At 46.2% G+C, this 21,108-nt stretch overlaps 1 protein-coding gene across 4 annotated transcripts in view; it reads right to left on the bottom strand.

Annotated features, from left to right (window-relative positions):
- GNG3 (G protein subunit gamma 3) overlaps nt 1–21,108 on the bottom strand; it is a 455,529-nt gene that overhangs the window by 235,240 nt on the left and 199,181 nt on the right. Inside the window, exon 2 of one of the 4 annotated variants that reach the window (XM_056527215.1) lies at nt 19,480–19,583. The exons of the other annotated variants lie outside the window; for them this stretch is intronic. Coding sequence (XP_056383190.1) covers nt 19,480–19,491 — 12 coding nt within the window. The 5' untranslated portion in view covers nt 19,492–19,583. The remainder of the gene's footprint in view (nt 1–19,479; nt 19,584–21,108) is intronic. 4 annotated transcript variants of the gene reach the window in all.

Genomic DNA, 21,108 nt, shown 5'->3' on the forward strand with positions numbered 1-21,108 from the left:
GGCACACGTGTTGAATCTGGTTGTCAAGCACTTCCTCAAGTCTTCACCCCATTTGCAAAACATCCTGAAAATGGCAAGGAAACTGTGCATGCACTTCAGCCACTCGTACACCGCCAAGCACAACTTCCTTGAGCTGCAGCGTCAGAACGGTATCCCACAACATAGTCTTATTTGTGACATTGCCACACGTTGGAATTCCACCCTCCATATGTTGGACAGACTATACGAACAAAGAAAAGCCATCACCGATTTCTTGATGATCCAAGCAGATAGGAGTACTCCCCTGTGTAACTTCAATGTGAACCAGTGGCAGCTCATACGTGACACCTGCCGTTTGCTGAGGCCCTTTGAGAAAGCCACATTATTTGTAAGTCACCTGGATTACGCCATGAACGACGTAATTCCACTCCTACATTTCCTGACAGACCGTGCATGCTGGGAGTTGTACTTTTGCAACAGCTGGAGGTACACTGGTTGGAAAACCTTCAGTTAGGTTCTGTTACCTAACTCAGTATTTTCTAACCATTGTGCCTCCAACTGTTGCTAAGCTACAACCCCCAGCATGTACTGACAGACTGTGCATGCTGGGAGATGTACTTTTGCAACAGCTGGAGGCACACTGGTTGGAAAACCTTCAGTTAGGTTCTGTTACCTAACTCATTATTTTCCGACCAGTGTGCCTCCAGCTGTTGCAAAACTACAACTCCCAGCATGTACTGATAGCCGAAGGGCATGCTGGGAGATGTAGTTATGCAACAGCTGGAGGTACGCAACTACAACTCCCAGCATGCTGTTTGGGCATGCTGGGATTTGCAGTTTTGCAACATCTGGAGGGCTACATTTTAAAGACCACTGCAGTGAATGCTGGAATATGTAGTTTTGCAACAGCTGGAGGGCTACAGTTTGAGACCATTATACAGTGGTCTCTAAACCGTATCCCTCCAGATGTTGCAAAACTACAAATCCCAGCATGCCCAGACAGCATGCTGGGAGTTGTAGTTGCGTACCTCCAGCTGTTGCATAACTACATCTCCCAGCATTATATTCCGGGTCACCATAGACCCGTATGACCCGGAATCGGTGCAAATCGCAAGTGTGAATTCACTTGCGATTTGCGCCGATCACCGACATGGGAGGGGTCTAATGACCCCCCTGGGCATTTGCACGGGGTGCCTGCTGATCGATATCAGCAGTCACCTCGGTCCGGTCCCCGCCCGGCGCGCGGTGGGGACCGAAATTCCCATGGGCGTATGGATACGCCCTTCGTCCTTAAGTAGCAGGATGCGTTCCACATAGGAAAACAATAGCTTGGATTGTTGATTATTATATTTATTATATATTGCTCTTAGAACACTTATAGTGCTCCACATGTACTGGGAAATGTTCATAGTTTGGAACATACCATATTTATAATAAGCGCATTGCGCATTATATAGTGCATTAAACTATTAGGTAAATAGCATGATGATAAAAAGATGGAACAATATTAATGTATAACCAAACTAACATCTTAGAGAAAAAGGGGCAAAATATGAGATCAACAATATGAAAGGGACAAAAGATTTCTTCTGGGGAGGATGCCTGCATTACTACTAGGTATTCGATATGAGATATATTATGGCGAAAAAATATTAAAGATATCCATAATGGAATGAAAATAAACTTTAGTATCAAAACTAAATCTTAATATATATTGATAAATTGACCGTATAGTACCTTTATGAGTACCATACCAGTCGATAATTTGGTCAGAGAAAAAAGGGGAAGAAGAAAAGAACTAATTGTACTACTTAAATGAAGTAAAAGACAGGCAGTCATTTACTTTAAAGTACTATATAAATGAAGTAAAAGACAGGAAGTCCCCATGGCGTGACTGTATGGAGGCGATAAATCCATCTCGCCTCCATTTGCAAGAGTTGTTTATCTATGTCGCCACCTCTGATGTCTATTTTGACAGTTTCAATCATCTGGAATTGAATTTTTAGGGGGGAGCCGACATGAAATCTATGCATGTGGTTAGCCAGATTCTTATCATGCTTATTCTTTATATCTCCCACATGCTCAAGTATACGTCTCCTAAACTCCCTGTGTGTCTTGCCCACATAGCCTTTGGGGCAACTACAGGTGGCCAAATATACTACGTTGGTGATCTTGCAGTTGGCATAGTGGAAGTTTTTAAAGGTGATATCATCCGTGTAGCGGCTAAACTATTTGCTACTTAAATGAAATTGCAGGCCTGACATGATCCACATTTGTAAGTACCTACAATTTTTTGATCCAGCCAGTAGCCCAGTTTAGGTAGTATGGTGAGATGACTATGTACTAGTATGTCTCCGATGTTTTTTGATCTCCTGTAGGTAATGGTAGCTCTGTCTTCTACCAGTGATCCTACTAATGGGTCTGATTTTAGTATTGGCCAGTATTTATTAATGGCCTGGCTGATTTCTCCTGCGGCTGCGGCAAAAGTGGCAATGATACGGGAATGATTCTCCATTGGTGAAGAATGCTCTCTTGGTTGTAGAAGGTGGCACCTTTCCTGTGGTTTTGCAGCCCTAAATGCCTCTTTGAGGACTTTGTCCGGATAGCCTTGTTGTTTGAATCTAGTTCTCATTTTATTTGCCTCGTCTCTAAAAGAAGACTCGTTTGAACAGTTTCTACGTGCCCTAAGATACTGTCCTTTCGGAATCCCTTTCTTTAGTGGGGTGGGATGATGACTATCCCATCTGAGTATGTTCTTTCCCACTGTAGGCTTCCGGAATATTTTTGTATCCAGGAATCCCTGGGAATTCCGTTCCAGATGGACATCTAGGAAGGACAGGGAATTTTTGTTAATCTCAAATGTAAACTTGAGGCCCAAGTTATTGATGTTTAGAACTTCCAGAAAATTCCTGAAGATGTCCAGAGTGCCAGACCAGATTATTGCTATATCGTCTACATAGCAGCCCCAATAAACGATATGCTCTAAGTAGTGGGAGTGTAGTTGGTCATTAAAGACCACCATCTCCTCCCACCAGCCCAGGGGGAGGTTGGCGTATGAGGGGGGGCCACAGGGCTCCCCATAGCCATCCCCCTAAGCTGGTGGTATTTCTTGGAGTTGAAAGTGAAGAGGTTATGTTTAAGGACAAAGTCTAATAGAGTGATGACAAATTTATTGTGAGGAATAAGGTATGTACTTCTGCTCCTTAGATAGAATCGGACTGCTTTGATCACAGCAGAATGTAGAATAGAGCTGTAAAGAGATTCTACATCAATTGAGCATAACCAGTATTTTTCTTCAATAGTTATTCCTTCCAACTTTAGAAGTAAATCTGTAGTATCCCGTAGATATGACGGTAGGCTTGTAACAAAGGGACATAAAATTTGGTCTAAATAAATTCTGATGTTTTGAGTCAAGTTGTTGATTCGGAACACTATGGGCCTACATTTGAGAGGATGTAGGCCCTTATGGACCATAAAGTCCATAAAATGTGGCAAGACGAGGTTGTTTAGGTAGCAAAAATTATAACTCTTTCTCATCAATCAGATGGTTGCTTTTTACTTCCAGCAGAATGGACTGTAGTTTTGTTAGAAAAATTGGTGTTGGATTAGTATCTAAGCTTTTATAGGTAGTGTTATGTCCTAGGACTTAAAGTTCATATAGTAGATATGCATATGGCACTGTGGGCGCGGAGAATTAGTGCAGTCTCTCTGGGCAATGCTCGCACTTATAGTGCTATGGTGACAGTGGTTGTCACGATGCCGGCTGGCAGGTAGTGGATCCTCTGTGCCAGAGAGGGATTGGCGTGGACCGTGCTAGTGGACCGGTTCTAAGCCACTACTGGTTTTCACCAGAGCCCGCCGCAAAGCGGGATGGTCTTGCTGCGGCGGTAGTGACCAGGTCGTATCCACTAGCAACGGCTCACCTCTCTGGCTGCTGAAGATAGGCGCGGTACAAGGGAGTAGGCAAAAGCAAGGTCGGACGTAGCAGAAGGTCGGGGCAGGCAGCAAGGATCGTAGTCAGGGGCAACGGCAGAAGGTCTGGAAACACAGGCAAGGAACACACAAGGAACGCTTTCACTGGCACTAAGGCAACAAGATCCGGCAAGGGAGTGCAGGGGAAGTGAGGTGATATAGGGAAGTGCACAGGTGAACACACTAATTGGAACCACTGCGCCAATCAGCGGCGCAGTGGCCCTTTAAATCGCAGAGACCCGGCGCGCGCGCGCCCTAGGGAGCGGGGCCGCGCGCGCCGGGACAGAACAGACGGAGAGCGAGTCAGGTAGGGGAGCCGGGGTGCGCATCGCGAGCGGGCGCTACCCGCATCGCGAATCGCATCCCGGCTGGCAGCGGAATCGCAGCGCCCCGGGTCAGAGGACGTGACCGGAGCGCTGCCGCGGGGAGAGTGAAGCGAGCGCTCCGGGGAGGAGCGGGGACCCGGAGCGCTCGGCGTAACAGTACCCCCCCCCTTGGGTCTCCCCCTCTTCTTAGAGCCTGAGAACCTGAGGAGCAGACTTTTGTCTAGGATGTTGTCCTCAGGTTCCCAGGATCTCTCTTCAGGACCACAACCCTCCCAGTCCACTAAAAAAAAATTTTTTCCTCTGACCTTTTTGGCAGCTAAAATTTCTTTGACCGAGAAGATGTCCGAGGAGCCGGAAACAGGAGTGGGAGGAACAGATTTGGGAGAAAAACGGTTGAGGATGAGTGGTTTGAGAAGAGAGACGTGAAAGGCATTAGGGATACGAAGAGAGGGAGGAAGAAGAAGTTTATAAGAGACAGGATTAATTTGACACAAAATTTTGAAAGGACCAAGATAGCGTGGTCCCAACTTGTAGCTAGGGACACGGAAGCGGACATATTTAGCGGAGAGCCATACCTTGTCTCCAGGGGAAAAAACGGGGGGAGCTCTTCTTTTCTTATCCGCGAACTTCTTCATGCGTGATGAAGCCTGTAAGAGAGAATTTTGGGTCTCTCTCCATATGATGGAAAGGTCACGAGAAATTTCATCCACAGCGGGCAGACCAGAGGGCAAGGGAGTAGGGAGGGGGGGAAGAGGGTGACGGCCGTACACCACGAAAAATGGGGATTTGGAGGAAGACTCAGAGACCCTGAAGTTATACGAGAATTCGGCCCATGGGAGGAGATCTGCCCAGTCATCCTGGCGGGAGGAAACAAAATGTCGCAAATAATCACCCAAGATCTGGTTAATCCTTTCTACTTGTCCATTGGACTGGGGATGATATGCAGAAGAAAAATTTAATTTAATCTTGAGTTGTTTACAGAGAGCCCTCCAGAATTTAGACACGAATTGGACGCCTCTATCCGAGACAATCTGCGTAGGCAACCCGTGAAGACGAAAAATGTGTACAAAAAATTGTTTAGCCAACTGAGGCGCAGAAGGAAGACCAGGAAGAGGGATGAAATGTGCCATTTTGGAGAATCGATCAACGACCACCCAAATAACAGTGTTGCCACGGGAAGGGGGTAAATCAGTAATAAAATCCATACCAATCAGAGACCAAGGCTGTTCGGGGACAGGCAGAGGATGAAGAAAACCAGCGGGCTTCTGGCGAGGAGTCTTATCCCGGGCACAGATAGTGCAGGCTCGCACAAAGTCCACAACATCCGTCTCCAGAGTCGGCCACCAATAGAAGCGGGAGATGAGTTGCACAGATTTCTTGATACCCGCATGACCTGCGAGATGGGAGGAGTGACCCCATTTGAGGATTCCGAGGCGTTGGCGAGGAGAAACAAAGGTCTTTCCTGGAGGAGTCTGCCTGATGGAGGCAGGAGAAGTGGAGATCAGGCAGTCAGGTGGAATGATGTGTTGCGGAGAGAGTTCAACTTCTGAGGCATCCGAGGAACGAGAGAGAGCATCGGCCCTAATGTTCTTATCGGCAGGACGAAAGTGAATCTCAAAATTAAATCGGGCAAAGAACAGAGACCACCGGGCCTGGCGAGGATTCAGCCGTTGGGCAGACTGGAGGTAGGAGAGGTTCTTGTGGTCGGTGTAGATAATAACAGGAGAACTTGATCCCTCCAGCAGATGCCTCCATTCCTCAAGTGCTAATTTAATGGCTAGAAGCTCTCGATCCCCGATGGAGTAGTTCCTCTCCGCTGGAGAGAAGGTCCTAGAGAAAAAACCACAAGTGACAGCATGCCCGGAAGAATTTTTTTGTAGAAGAACAGCTCCAGCTCCCACTGAGGAGGCATCAACCTCCAATAGGAAGGGTTTGGAAGGGTCAGGTCTGGAGAGGACGGGAGCCGAAGAAAAGGCAGACTTGAGTCGTTTAAAGGCGTCTTCTGCTTGAGGAGGCCAGGACTTGGGATCAGCATTTTTTTTGGTTAAAGCCACGATAGGAGCCACAATGGTAGAAAAATGTGGAATAAATTGCCTGTAATAATTGGCGAACCCCAAAAAGCGTTGGATAGCACGGAGTCCGGAGGGGCGTGGCCAATCTAAGACGGCAGAGAGTTTGTCTGGATCCATCTGTAGTCCCTGGCCAGAGACCAAATATCCTAGAAAAGGAAGAGATTGGCATTCAAACAGACATTTCTCAATTTTGGCATAGAGTTGGTTGTCACGAAGTCTCTGAAGAACCATACGGACATGCTGGCGGTGTTCTTCTAGATTGGCAGAAAAAATTAGGATATCGTCCAGATATACAACAACACAGGAGTATAACAGATCACGAAAAATTTCATTGACAAAGTCTTGGAAGACGGCAGGGGCGTTGCACAGTCCAAAGGGCATGACCAGATACTCAAAGTGTCCATCTCTGGTGTTAAATGCCGTTTTCCACTCGTCCCCCTCTCTGATGCGGATGAGGTTATAGGCGCCTCTTAAGTCCAATTTAGTGAAGATGTGGGCACCTTGGAGGCGATCAAAGAGTTCAGAGATGAGGGGTAAGGGGTAGCGGTTCTTAACCGTGATTTTATTAAGACCGCGGTAGTCAATGCAAGGACGTAGGGAGCCATCTTTTTTGGACACAAAGAAAAATCCGGCTCCGGCAGGAGAGGAGGATTTACGGATAAAGCCCTTTTTTAGATTCTCCTGGACGTATTCGGACATGGCAAGAGTCTCTGGGGCAGAGAGAGGATAAATTCTGCCCCGGGGTGGAGTAGTGCCCGGGAGGAGGTCGATAGGGCAATCATAAGGCCTGTGAGGAGGTAGAGTCTCAGCTTGTTTTTTGCAGAAAACATCCGCGAAGTCCATATAGGCCTTAGGGAGACCGGTTACTGGAGGAACCACAGAGTTACGGCAAGGGTTACTGGGAACCGGTTTTAGACAGTTCTTGGAACAAGAGGACCCCCAACTCTTGATCTCCCCAGTGGACCAATCCAGGGTAGGGGAATGAAGTTGAAGCCAGGGAAGTCCAAGGAGAATTTCCGAGGTGCAATTGGGGAGGACCAAAAGTTCAATCCTCTCATGATGAGATCCGATGCTCATAAGAAGGGGCTCCGTGCGGAAACGTATGGTACAGTCCAATCTTTCATTATTTACACAATTGATGTAGAGGGGTCTGGCGAGACTGGTCACCGGGATGTTGAACCTGTTGACGAGAGAGGCCAAAATAAAATTTCCTGCAGATCCAGAGTCCAAGAAGGCCACTGTAGAGAAGGAGAAGGCAGAGGCAGACATCCGCACAGGCACAGTAAGACGTGGAGAAGCAGAGTAGACATCAAGGACTGTCTCACCTTTGTGCGGAGTCAGCGTACGTCTTTCCAGGCGGGGAGGACGGATAGGACAATCTCTCAGGAAGTGTTCGGTACTAGCACAGTACAGGCAGAGGTTCTCCATACGGCGTCGTGTCCTCTCTTGAGGTGTCAGGCGAGACCGGTCGACCTGCATAGCCTCCACGGCGGGAGGCACAGGAACAGATTGCAGGGGACCAGAGGAGAGAGGAGCCGAGGAGAAGAAACGCCTCGTGCGAACAGAGTCCATATCTTGGCGGAGTTCCTGACGCCTTTCGGAAAAACGCATGTCAATGCGAGTGGCTAGGTGAATAAGTTCATGTAGATTAGCAGGAATTTCTCGTGCGGCCAGAACATCTTTAATGTTGCTGGATAGGTCTTTTTTGAAGGTCGCGCAGAGGGCCTCATTATTCCAGGACAATTCTGAAGCAAGAGTACGGAATTGTACGGCATACTCGCCAACGGAAGAATTACCCTGGACCAGGTTCAACAGGGCAGTCTCAGCAGAAGAGGCTCGAGCAGGTATCCTCAAAGACACTTCGGATTTCCGAGAAGAAGGAGTGTACAGAGGCAGTGACGGGGTCATTGCGGTCCCAGAGCGGTGTGGCCCATGACAGGGCTTTTCCGGACAGAAGGCTGACTACGAAAGCCACCTTAGACCTTTCAGTGGGAAACAGGTCCGACATCATCTCCAGATGCAGGGAACATTGGGAAAGAAAGCCACGGCAAAACTTAGAGTCCCCATCAAATTTATCCGGCAAGGATAAGCGTATCCCAGGAGCGGCCACTCGCTGCGGAGGAGGTGCAGGAGCTGGCGGAGGAGATGACTGCTGAAGCTGTGGTAGTAACTGTTGTAGCATAACGGTCAGTTGAGACAGCTGTTGGCCTTGTTGCGCTATCTGTTGTGACTGCTGGGCGACCACCGTGGTGAGGTCAGCGACAACTGGCAGAGGAACTTCAGCGGGATCCATGGCCGGATCTACTGTCACGATGCCGGCTGGCAGGTAGTGGATCCTCTGTGCCAGAGAGGGATTGGCGTGGACCGTGCTAGTGGACCGGTTCTAAGCCACTACTGGTTTTCACCAGAGCCCGCCGCAAAGCGGGATGGTCTTGCTGCGGCGGTAGTGACCAGGTCGTATCCACTAGCAACGGCTCACCTCTCTGGCTGCTGAAGATAGGCGCGGTACAAGGGAGTAGGCAAAAGCAAGGTCGGACGTAGCAGAAGGTCGGGGCAGGCAGCAAGGATCGTAGTCAGGGGCAACGGCAGAAGGTCTGGAAACACAGGCAAGGAACACACAAGGAACGCTTTCACTGGCACTAAGGCAACAAGATCCGGCAAGGGAGTGCAGGGGAAGTGAGGTGATATAGGGAAGTGCACAGGTGAACACACTAATTGGAACCACTGCGCCAATCAGCGGCGCAGTGGCCCTTTAAATCGCAGAGACCCGGCGCGCGCGCGCCCTAGGGAGCGGGGCCGCGCGCGCCGGGACAGAACAGACGGAGAGCGAGTCAGGTAGGGGAGCCGGGGTGCGCATCGCGAGCGGGCGCTACCCGCATCGCGAATCGCATCCCGGCTGGCAGCGGAATCGCAGCGCCCCGGGTCAGAGGACGTGACCGGAGCGCTGCCGCGGGGAGAGTGAAGCGAGCGCTCCGGGGAGGAGCGGGGACCCGGAGCGCTCGGCGTAACAGTGGTGCTCTGGCTAATTCATAAATGTCCAAAAAGAGGAAAGATGAAATGATAGCCAGCACTCACCACTCTTCTTAAATCTTCTTCTTTATTATACTCACATATATGATGGGTAGGGAACAGACATAGGGGGGTTACATAGGCAACAAAGCTCCGTTTCGTGCAGCAGGTGCACTTCGTCCGGCCATCTCTTCTGAACTGACAAAAAATTTAATACTAGGTAAGCCTACCTGTTCTCCAATCACCTTTTCTTACACCTGTGCACGTGACTGTGACGCTTAGACTCAGGAAGGAAAGGGGAGTGTCTGTGGTTTAAAAACAAGCTGATAGTTCCGTCCTATCATTAAGGCCGAGTGCACCTGTCGCATGTGTTTTTATTATCCATTCTGTTTCTATTTTTAATAATTTTCTATCTAGTCTTTCTCCTTTATTGGCAGTGACTCTTTCCAGTCCTGCAAACTTCAGAATTTCTGGATTATTGTCATGCATCTCCTTTACGTGGGACATGAGCCTGGCAGCTCCCTGTTTTCCTGTGTGTATCGCATAGAGATGTTCTCTTATTCGCAATCAGAGCTGCCTGCTCGTTTGCCCCACGTAATAAATTAAATAGCAGAAAGAGCCATAAGAAATAATTGGTCCATTTTAGATTCAGATGAAGATCTCAGGGAAGTTGTGCTAAGAAAACCCAGAATAACATTTAAAAGAACTAAAACAATAGGGAGTATTCTAAGAAAAAAAGTACGAGAAAAAGAAAAAAAAAACTTTTAAAAAACATGGTTGGGAGATGCATTACCGAAAGGGAACATGAAGTGCAAAAATTGTAATTATTGTAAGTATAATATGGAAGCAAAGCACATGCGTTTAGGAGCGTTTTCACATACTATTCAAGAACTAATAACCTGCAAGACCGACCAGGTCATATATGCCCTGATCTGTCCATGCGGTTTTTATTATGTGGGGCAAACGAGCAGGCAGCTCCGAGTGCGAATAAGAGAACATCTCTATGCGATATGCACAGGAAAACACGGAGCTGCCAGGCTCATGTCCCACGTAAAGGAGATGCATGACAATAATCCAGAAATTCTGAAGTTTGCAGGACTGGAAAGAGTCACTGCCAATAAAGGAGAAAGACTAGATAGAAAATTATTAAAAATAGAAACAGAATGGATAATAAAAACACATGCGACAGGTGCACTCCATCTTAATGATAGGACTGAACTATCCGCTTGTTTTTAAATCAAAGACACAACCCTTTCCTTCCCGAGTCTAAGCATCACAGTCACGTGCACAGGTGTAAGAAAAGGTGATTGGAGAACAGGTAGGCTTACCTAGTATTTAATAATGTTTTGTCAGTTCAGAAGAGATGGCCGGACGAAGTGCACCTGCTGCACGAAACAAAGCTTTGTTGCCTATGTAACCCCCCTATGTCTGTTCCCTACCCATCATATATGTGAGTATAATAAAGAAGAAGATTAAGAAGAGTGGTGAGTGCCAGCTATCATTTCATCTTTCCTCTTGTTGGACATTTATGTCCTAGGACATTGAGGCACATTTTTACATAGTCATGATGGTTCATCAGGACAAGATTACTTCCTTTATCGGAAGGTTTGATTATTAATGATTTTTCATGTTCAAGATTTTTTAGGGCCTGATATTCATGATATGGTACGTTATACTTGGAAATGTGGAAGTTAGAAATAATAGCTTCAATCTCTGAACAGACTCTGTATCGACAAAAATGTCAATATTGTCCTGTTCACCCAACGGTGGGTATTTTGTGTTTTTATTTTTAAGATTAGTAAATGGCCCCTCACCGGGGTTTTTTTTCATTATCCATGAGTAGATCTCTTAGAGTAGAGATACCTTCCAAATCTTGGGGTTCAATCCCCAAGTTGGAACATGTTCGTGAATCCTGCAATTCGAAGTACTTCTTCCACTTATGTTTCCGTCCGAATAGATGAATATCCTTGATCCACTCAAAAACTGAAGGTTTTGAGATAGGGACAAAAGATACTCCTCGTCTCAGGACTGCGACCTCATTGTCGGTTAGAACATGGTTAGATAGGTTGTGAGGGTTCGTTTCTCAGGGTGTTAATTAGCTAGTGTAATTAGGTCTTTCAATTTTTTTGTCGATGTTTCTAAGGTAGATCTTTCTTCTTCTAGGAGTAGGCGCATAAATCTTATAGAAGAACTTGTGGCTTCCTTTTCCCAGAGGCTCATTAATTGGGGGGTTCTAGCTCTTGCCGCTGGTACTAGCGTAATTCTTAACCACTGTAGAACAATATTATTTGCTATATAGTTTTCGAGAGACTTAAGCTCCCACCAAGACTTGACTGGATCTTTATAGACAAAATAAAGATGCTCAAAGATAGGTTAATAAGGCTATACCGACTATTAACACTGAGTATATTTCTTATCTGAGAAAACGTCCCTTGCTTCCACCAACCAAATTTCTGTATTTAATGACTCAAGAAATTTACTTGCCATAATAAATTATAATAGATAATTACAAATCGGTCCTATGAAGTACACAAAATCAAAGGTAAACCAACTTTTGGTATAGGATACAGGTACCAAAGCCCTATAGTGATATCAGGCCCTTGGTGATAGAATTTGAAATAGAACACAACTTATTTAGACACCAATGAGGCTATATTAAAACATAACTTTTACTTATGTTGATAAAAATATTATAAGAGGTACACACATATACACAAAGGGGGCATAGGAATGGGTAACAGGTGGGGCCCTATTCTAATAGTCCCTAACAAACCAATCTCCTAATTTAAGGTGTGGAAATGGGGAGGGGAAAAAAATTACAAAATGGTACAATATACACAATTATCGTGGTAGGTCTCTTTAGCCTACGCGTTTCGCACTTAATGATGTTGAGGGCTCATCAGGGAGAAGAGAACCACAAGAAACATATTATACATAGGGTGTACCCAGTAGGACAGATACAAAGATATTATATGATAACGTGATACAGAATGAAGTAGGCAGGCGTCTCAGAGAGAGAAAGGAAATCTGTGTCAGTCTTAGTCAGAGGTCTGTCATAGAGTGTTGGTGAATATATAAAATTAGATTAGAGTAACAGTTTCTAGAAACAATATTTAAACAAAGAAAATACATCCACTAGATATATGATGATAGCTTCATAGGATGCTTAATGCATGGTCGCATATATTGTATTTGTACATGATAACAACTGCACTGTCATAGGGTAATGATCGTAGGGTAAAAATCTGATTTTTTTTTTTGTGATATAGAATCTTAGATTTTAGCTTACCCAAGTTAAAAATATTTGGTATAACGCATGACAGACAAACAGAACCTCCAAGATGTCAACTATGAGATCACAGATTCCTGAAGAGGATAAATGATAACATATATAGGCCCCATTAGATAGATAAATCTGTGTTGCATGGCAAAAAGCTGTAAGTGGTTATACAGCTTACCTAAACAGTGTGACGGCAAGGATAGACTAATCAATGGCACATCTATTAAGGCGTAGATATAGATCAGCCTATGAAGGAAGGGTTATGATTCACCAGGCTCTTAAACCACAGAATAGATACTAGAAAAGTAATAGAAAAAAGTTGTTTTAAGGAAAATGATTTATAGAAATGGCTGGTAATGAGTGAAAAAATCTTCGCATGCATGAAGCGCATTGTGCATTCCACTTACCGGAACCGGAAGTCTCTTTTCTTGTTGGCGCATAGCTGTGGAGCGCAGCGTGCGTTCCACAGCCCAGGTAGTGACGTCAGCATCTTCATTTGGCCTGGGTTGCTATAGCGCTGGATGGATCGGCGCTTAGCTGTGGAGCGCAGCTTGCGTTCCACAGCTCAAGAAGTGACGTCGGCGTCCGCATTTGGTCCGGGTATTTAAACCCCGGCATTTCACCACCCTGTATGTGGCGTCCTCGTGGCACATCCCGTTCATCACTTGGCGGTTACAGTAGGTCTGTAAACTACATTCAATATATTTTTAAATGGTGTTTATTTTGTGCTGGGTTTAGTTTAAAGATGAATTTCCATCTATTACAGTATGGGACATTGCTCCAGCAAGGGAATTATCATACCCTGGTTCAGCGCTGTTTTCATTAAATATCTTCATTAGAGATGAGCGAATCGAAGTTGACGAACCCGAATTCGTTACGAATTTCATGAAAAATTTGATTCGCAAAGAATGTGAATATCGCCGCTATTCGATCGCGCAAATCGCTTCATTAAACTCCATTTTACAGCTTTCCAGGCTACTGGAGACCTAAGATGGCGAATCCACATGTGAGTACATAGGGCAGGGGACTATGGGAGGGCGGGAAACAGCGGCGGGAATAAAGGTAGGCGGGCTGACACTGAATCACATGTGAGATGCAGCCTATCAGTGTTCACTGACTCCTGTGATGTCACAGCCCTTATATAATCGGTGGCCATCTTGCCTCTCTTCATTTCATCTATGCACTCAGATAGAGAGGACGGGACTGCGTGTGTGTGAATAGCTCATACCACAGTGTTACACTGCAACTGCTAGTCACATCAGCATTAGGGAAAGACAGGAGTGCAGAGAGCTTTGCCATTCACACTGAGAAGGATCATTGGTAGCTAAACCTCCTATTCACGTTATTGAGCATTGCAGCAGAGAGGGGCAGATACCTGTCAGCTGCCTCATACAGATCTCCAAGCTGCCAGAATTTTCTGAAGCATCTTATCTCCTCATTTTTCAGCCCAATTGAGTTTTTTTTTTTTGCTCCACAAATCTTCTGCTGCTCAGAATTGTGTGAGAGAGTGCAATTTAGGGTTTAATCACTGGATTTTTTTTTTTTGGCGCTGCACTGTTGGGTCCTGCTGCTGTTCAGAAATACGTGATTGTTCAGTGGACTGTAGTGCATTTTTACCATTTAGTACCTGTTACGCTGTCAAGGTGCTCCATACCGTCAAAGTCCAAACAATAGCATTCACCGGCTGGTGTTTTACAAAAATACAGAGTTTTTTCAGCGTATAGTTATGCATATTACTGCCCTCATCAGTGCATACCGCATACTTACATCCAAGTATTGTACCATTTAGTACCTGTTAATCTGTCAAGGGCCTACATACTGTGAAAGGACAGCCGTAAGTAATCACCTGCTGCTGTTCTTGACAAATACTTTTTAAAGAGTATTGTAGCGTATTGTAATACCCTCATAAACGCAGTAAGTATGTCAGGCAGAGAAGTGCCAGGATGTGCACAGAGGAGTGGCAGAGGCCTAAATACTTCAGGCAGAGTTGGCAGCAGACTTGGGGCAAGTGGCAGCAGGAGTCGCAGCGAGAGGCCTGAGCTCTTGTTATTAGCCAGCAGTCGTGTCTCGACCAGCAACCCATCTACCGTCGTCGATTGGTTAACAGCTCATCCACATCATCACAAATGACATCTGACACCCCCAGTCAGTGGGTTCCTCAGACACAACCCTCAGTTGGCACTGCCCGGGAGCAGTCCCTGTCCTCCCATTGCCTTTGTCCTATGCTGTTCCCTCTAACTAAAGAAGTATCTTATGCTGTGGGTTCAGCTCCACTATTTACTGAGGATGATTTAATAGAGGACAGTCAGCAGCTACTGGACAGCCAAGAAGGGGAGGAGACATGCGCCGCTTGCTCCACTAGGTGGCCAAGTAGTGATGCGGAGAGTGACGTGGGAGGCGGTGTTGCAAGTGTTCAGGGTCCTGAAGCAGACACTGTTGGGGAACCTGAGGAGGACATCAGTGACGTGCACACACCTGTTGATGATGATGAAGCCGAGCGCAATTGGGAGCCGGGTGCAGAAGGGGCTTCATCATCATCAGAAGAGAGTTGCAGGTTGCCCTCGAGGCAGCAAGGCGGTAGCATGGTTGGCAGTCAGCGTGGTGGCAGTAGAGGAAATTTATTATGGAAACGTGCCCGGGGGAGATCACCTGCTTCGCGGCAGCCTACCTTTCCGGGAGGTAGTGGAACAGGAGTTCCTGGAGACGGCGCCAGTAGCAGTCAATTAGTGCGGACTGCGGGTGGGAAAATCAGCTACTCGGCGGTGTGGAAGTTTTTCATCAGACATCCGGAGGAGGTTCACGTAGCCACATGCAAGATCTGTCGGCAGAAGGTGAAGCGTGGCCAGGGTCCCAATGTCGGCACCACGGCCCTGCGTCAACACATGCTTCGCCACCATAAAGCGGCCTGGGAGAACCTTGGCTCCGATGTAGTGGTCCAGCCTGCTGAATCCACCAGTGGCCATCCGCTCCCTCCTTCATCCAGTCAAGGCTCCACCACCTCAGCCGAATGGAGCTGTGTGTGAAACCCTCCTTCTGTCGCTCCTGCTTCTCCTGCTTTTAGTCAGCCATTCCGCCAACAATCCATTGGCGAAGCCATGTCCAAGAGGCAAAAGTATGCGCCCACTCATCCAACGGCGCAGAAGTTGAATGTGCTCCTGTCCAAGTTGCTGGTGTTGCAGTCCCTCCCTTTTCAAGTGGTGGACTCTGCACCTTTCAGAGAATTGATGGCTTGTGCCGAGCCGAGGTGGAGAGTCCCAAGCCATCATTTCTTTGCGAAGAAGGCAGTACCAGCCCTGCATAAGTTTGTACAAGAGAAGATGGGCCAGTTCTTGAGCCTGTCGGTGTGTTCAAAAGTGCACGGCAGCGCAGACGTGTGGAGCTGTAACTACGGGCAGGGACAATACTTGTCTTTTACGGCCCACTGGGTAAATGTGGTTCCTGTACAGCCACAACAGCAACTTGGACAGGTCACACCGCTTCCTCCTCCACGCTCTTGCTCCCAGGCAGTTGGTCCTGTTACAGTGTGCGCCGCCTCCTCCTCATCCTCCACCGTGTCCTCGGCCTCCACTGCACGTCCAAATCTCGGTGGCCCTTCATCGTACCATGTGTGTAGGGCATGGCGGTGTCAAGCTGTTCTTCACATGGTTTGCCTTGGCGAACGGAGTCACACAGGGGAGGAACTGCTAAAGTTCATTCGTAAAGAAATCCGAGTATGGCTTACTCCAAGAAATCTGGAAATGGGAACCATGGTGACCGACAACGGGAAGAACATAGTGTCCGCCCTGCGACAAGGAAGTGTGAAACATGTGCCCTGCATGGCACACGTGTTGAATCTGGTTGTCAAGCACTTCCAAAAGTCTTCACCCCATTTGCAAAACATCCTGAAAATGGCAAGAAAACTGTGCATGCACTTCAGCCACTCATACACCGCCAAGCCCCCTTTCCTTGAGCTGCAGCGTCAGAACGGTATCCCACAACATAGTCTTATTTGTGACGTTGCCACACGTTGGAATTCCACCCTCCATATGTTGGAACAAAGAAAAGCCATCACCGATTTCTTGATGATATAAGCAGATAGGAGTACTCATACGTGACACCTGCCGTTTGCTGAGGCCCTTTAAGGAAGCCACATTATTTGTGAGTCGCCTGGATTATGCCATGAACGACGTAATTCCACTCCTACATTTCCTACAACAAATGATTGAAACCATGGCTGGTCACGGCAATGGAGACATTGCGCCTACATCTCAAGGCTACATGAGCCCTGTGGGGGCTGAACTGGAGGAGGAGGAGGAGGATAATGAGGGGCAGAGCGGAGCACAGTTTAGGTTGGATGAGATGGCCGGTGTTTCTAGTCATCTGACAGGAGAGGAGGAGCAGGAGCAGCTGGAGGGTTCTGAGGAAGTTGAGACAGAGGAGCCAGACACACCATGGCAGTATGCAGTGGAGATGGAGGCAGGTAGTCCCTCCGAGTCACTGGCGCAAATGACACGATGCATGCTCAGTTGCTTGCGTAGTGACCCCCGAATTGTCAAAATTCATCAGCAGGATGACTTCTGTCTCTCCACCTTATTAGACCCTCGCTACCGTCCCAAAATGGGGGCCTGTTTTACACCCACTGAGAGGGAGGACAAACTGACCTACTACAGAGAGATTCTACATAGTCAGTTGGCTGATGCCTATTGGCCACATGGTCTATCCACTCGCAGGTCTGACTCGGCCCTCTGCGCTCAACTTCCACTGCCATGGCTGCTGGGGAGGGGTGGCAGGAGCAGTACCAGCTCAATCAGCAGCAGCCTGAGTCTACAGTCGTTGATAGACATGTGCAATTCGGTTGGGCACGAATGTCTAATTTACCGAATTTTACCGGTTTCGGGCATTCGGACCGATCCGAACGCACGAAAACATATTTTGAACATTCCTAAATAGCCACGATAATACGAATAGCAAAATAACGAATGCATTCGTTATTTCCCGAATACATGCGGTAAATAACTAATGCATTTGTCATCCGTAAACGAATGTAAAGAATTCATTCTAATAACAAAGACAATAAAAAGGATACAGATACAGTTTGATTTTTTCGGATACATTCGGTATTCGGGTACATTCGGTAAATTTATTATTCTTTTTTGGACTTTAGCGATCCTAAAAAATTATGGAGATACCTTTTTTTATAAAAATTTCGTAGGGTACCATAAAAAAAATAATAATAAAAAAGATACAGTTGTGATGGAAAAATTTGTATCTAACGAAATGTATCTTTTTATTATGAAATGTTTATTAATTTTTAAACAGGGATCAATTTATGTGAGCGGGTAAAGCACTAAAAATGTAGCCGACAATAATAAAAATGTATTGTGTGCGTGTTTTTCACTTTTTTTAAAGCATTTTTTAGGTAGTACTACTACTCCCAGCATGGAACACACTCTTCCATGATGGGAGTAGTAGTTACCTGTACTAATTGACAGATCGCCGGGGTCCCTTGCGATCCTCTTGTATAATGTATAGATGCGGCGGCCGCTCTTCTATGGGCCCCTGCACTCACGTATATATACACATATTCATATTTCCCGCAGAGCTGTGATTGGCAAGATGGTTCCAGCCAATCACAGCTCTCTGTGTGAAATAGGAATATGTGTATATATACGGCCGTGCAGGGGACCATAGTAGAGCGTCCGCCGCATCCATACATTATACAGGAGTATCACAGCGGGTGTCAGGAGTGATACCCGCAGTGATCTTTCCTTTACTACAAGTACTACTACTCCCAACATGGAGTACACTCTGCTCCATGCTGGGAGCTGTAGTACCTGCATTCATAGACAGATAGCAGCGGGTGTCAGAAGTTACACTCGCTGCGATATGTCTATTAATGCAGGTACTACAGCTCCTGGCATGGAGCAGAGTGTGCTCCATGTTGGGAGTATTAGTACCTGCAGTAAGGGACAGATCCCAGCGGATGTCACTTCTCCTGACACCCGCTGCGATCGTCCTGATGTGAATGTCAGGATCAGCTGTTCTCAGGGCTACAGAGCCGGGAGAACAGCTGACGCTGAGCCATAGGTATACATTGTATATCTACTGCCCAGCAAGAACTTACAGTGAGCCTGCAATGTGTATACAGTATACACATTACTGGCTCACTTAACCCCTTGCTGAGCTGTGCGCTATGCGCAAGCCCAGCAAGGGAAGAGTTAACTTACACTGCTGGACAGTGTAGGTTAACCCTTTGGGCGGTATACACTATATACAGCTATCTATAGATAGCTGTATATAGTGTATACAGAAGACGAAGTCCGCTTACTTCCCTCGAGTACCGGGCAGGTCCGTGTAGCTCCGCCTCTAGTGATGACGTCATTAGGGGCGGAGCTACAGAAGGGAACAAGGCTAGTTAATCTGAAGCTCTGTTCACATTGTCCGTTTTGTATAATGTGAACAGACCCTTCTGGCAGTGTCTACCCAGACAGGGAGACTCCAACTGTTGCTAAACTACAACTCCCAGCCATAGGCGTGCGCAGCCTATTGCATTAGGGTGTGCACTCTAATGCACAAACTCATGCCGCACACGTGCGTATATATATATATATATATATATATATATATATATATACATACACACACACAAAAATACTCTCTTGCTTGCATGCACACATAAACAATAAACTACAGCGCTTTTGCACATATCAGTTTATAATTTTTGGTGCTGTGGTCTTGGACTTTGTTGCAGGACCTGTATACCATATAAGTAATTGTATCCAGGATCATATAAAGGTAGATACAAGCTGTACACAGGATCTGTATACCATATAGGTGATTATAGTTACATCTAGGGACTCACAGGTAACATCATTTCTGATCAGCGATGTCCTCTTTCCTTTTCTTGTGCATTTGGATCAGACTGACGTGTCAACTTCTTCCAGGTAAAAATCGTCTCTTTAGCATCTGCAGGAAAAACATGTTTGACTCTCATAATAAGGATAGTAGGTCCCCCATTAAGTAGGCCTATCCCCCACCATAAGATATGGAATGAATCCCGGCACTCACTTTTCTTCATGCAATAAATTCTGTTTATTAACCCCTTAACGACGCAGGACGTATATTTACGTCCTGCGCCGGCTCCCGCGATATGAAGCGGGATCGCGCCGCGATCCCGCATCATATCGCGTCGGTCCCGGCGCTTATCAACGGCCGGGACCCGCGGCTAATACCACACATCGCCGATCGCAGCGATGTGCGGTATTAACCCTTTAGAAGCGGCGGTCAAAGCTGACCGCCGCTTCTAAAGTGAAAGTGAAAGTGACCCGGCTGCTCAGTCGTGCTGTTCGGGACCGCCGCGGTGAAATCGCTGCGTCCCGAACAGCTGACCGGACCCTTACCGGCCTCCTCGGTGTCAGATCGGCGAATGACTGCTCTGTGCCTGAGATCCAGGCAGGAGCAGTCAAGCGCCGATAACACTGATCACAGGCTTGTTAATACACGCCTGTGATCTGTGTAAAAGATCAGTGTGTGCAGTGTTATAGGTCCCTATGGGACCTATAACACTGCAAAAAAAAATTACAAATTTTTTTTTTAAGTGTTAATAAAGGTCATTTAACCCCTTCCCTAATAAAAGTTTGAATCACCCCCCTTTTCCCATAAAAAAAATAAAACAGTGTAAAAAAAAATAAAAATAAACATATGTGGTATCGCCTCGTGCGTAAATGTCCGAACTATAATAATATATCATTAATTAAACCGGTCGGTCAATGGCGTACGCGCAAAAAAATTCCAAAGTCCAAAAAAGCATATTTTGGTCACTTTTTATACCATTAAAAAATGAATAAAAAGTGATCAAAAAGTCCGATCAAAACAAAAATCATACCGATAAAAACTTCAGATCACGGCGCAAAAAATGAGTCCTCATACCGCCCTGTACATGGAAAAAAAAAAAAGTTATAGGGGTCAGAAGATGACATTTTTAAACGTATAAATTTTCCTGCATGTAGTTATGATTTTTTCCAGAAGTGCGACAAAATCAAACCTATATAAGTAGGGTATCATTTTAACCGTATGGACCTACAGAATAATGATAAGGTGCAATTTTTACTGAAATATACACTGCGTAGAAACGGAAGCCCCCTAAAGTTACAAAATGGCGTTTTTTTTTTCGATTTTGTCGCACAATGATTTTTTTTCCCATTTGGCCGTGCATTTTTGGGTAAAATGACTAATGTCACTGCAAAGTAGAATTGGCGACGCAAAAAATAAGCCATAATATGGATTTTTAGGTGGAAAATTGAAAGGGTTATGATTTTTAAAAGGTAAGGAGGAAAAAACGAAAGTGCAAAAACGAAAAAATCCTGAGTCCTTAAGGGGTTAAACGCAAGACGCGTTTCTGCTACAATCGCCTTTTTCAATTGCTGTTTACAATTGAAAAAGGCGATTGTAGCCGAAACGCGTCTTGCATTTATAAACAGAATTTATTGCA

Source organism: Hyla sarda, chromosome 6, assembly GCF_029499605.1.
Source record: "Hyla sarda isolate aHylSar1 chromosome 6, aHylSar1.hap1, whole genome shotgun sequence".
Taxonomy (NCBI): domain Eukaryota; kingdom Metazoa; phylum Chordata; class Amphibia; order Anura; family Hylidae; genus Hyla; species Hyla sarda.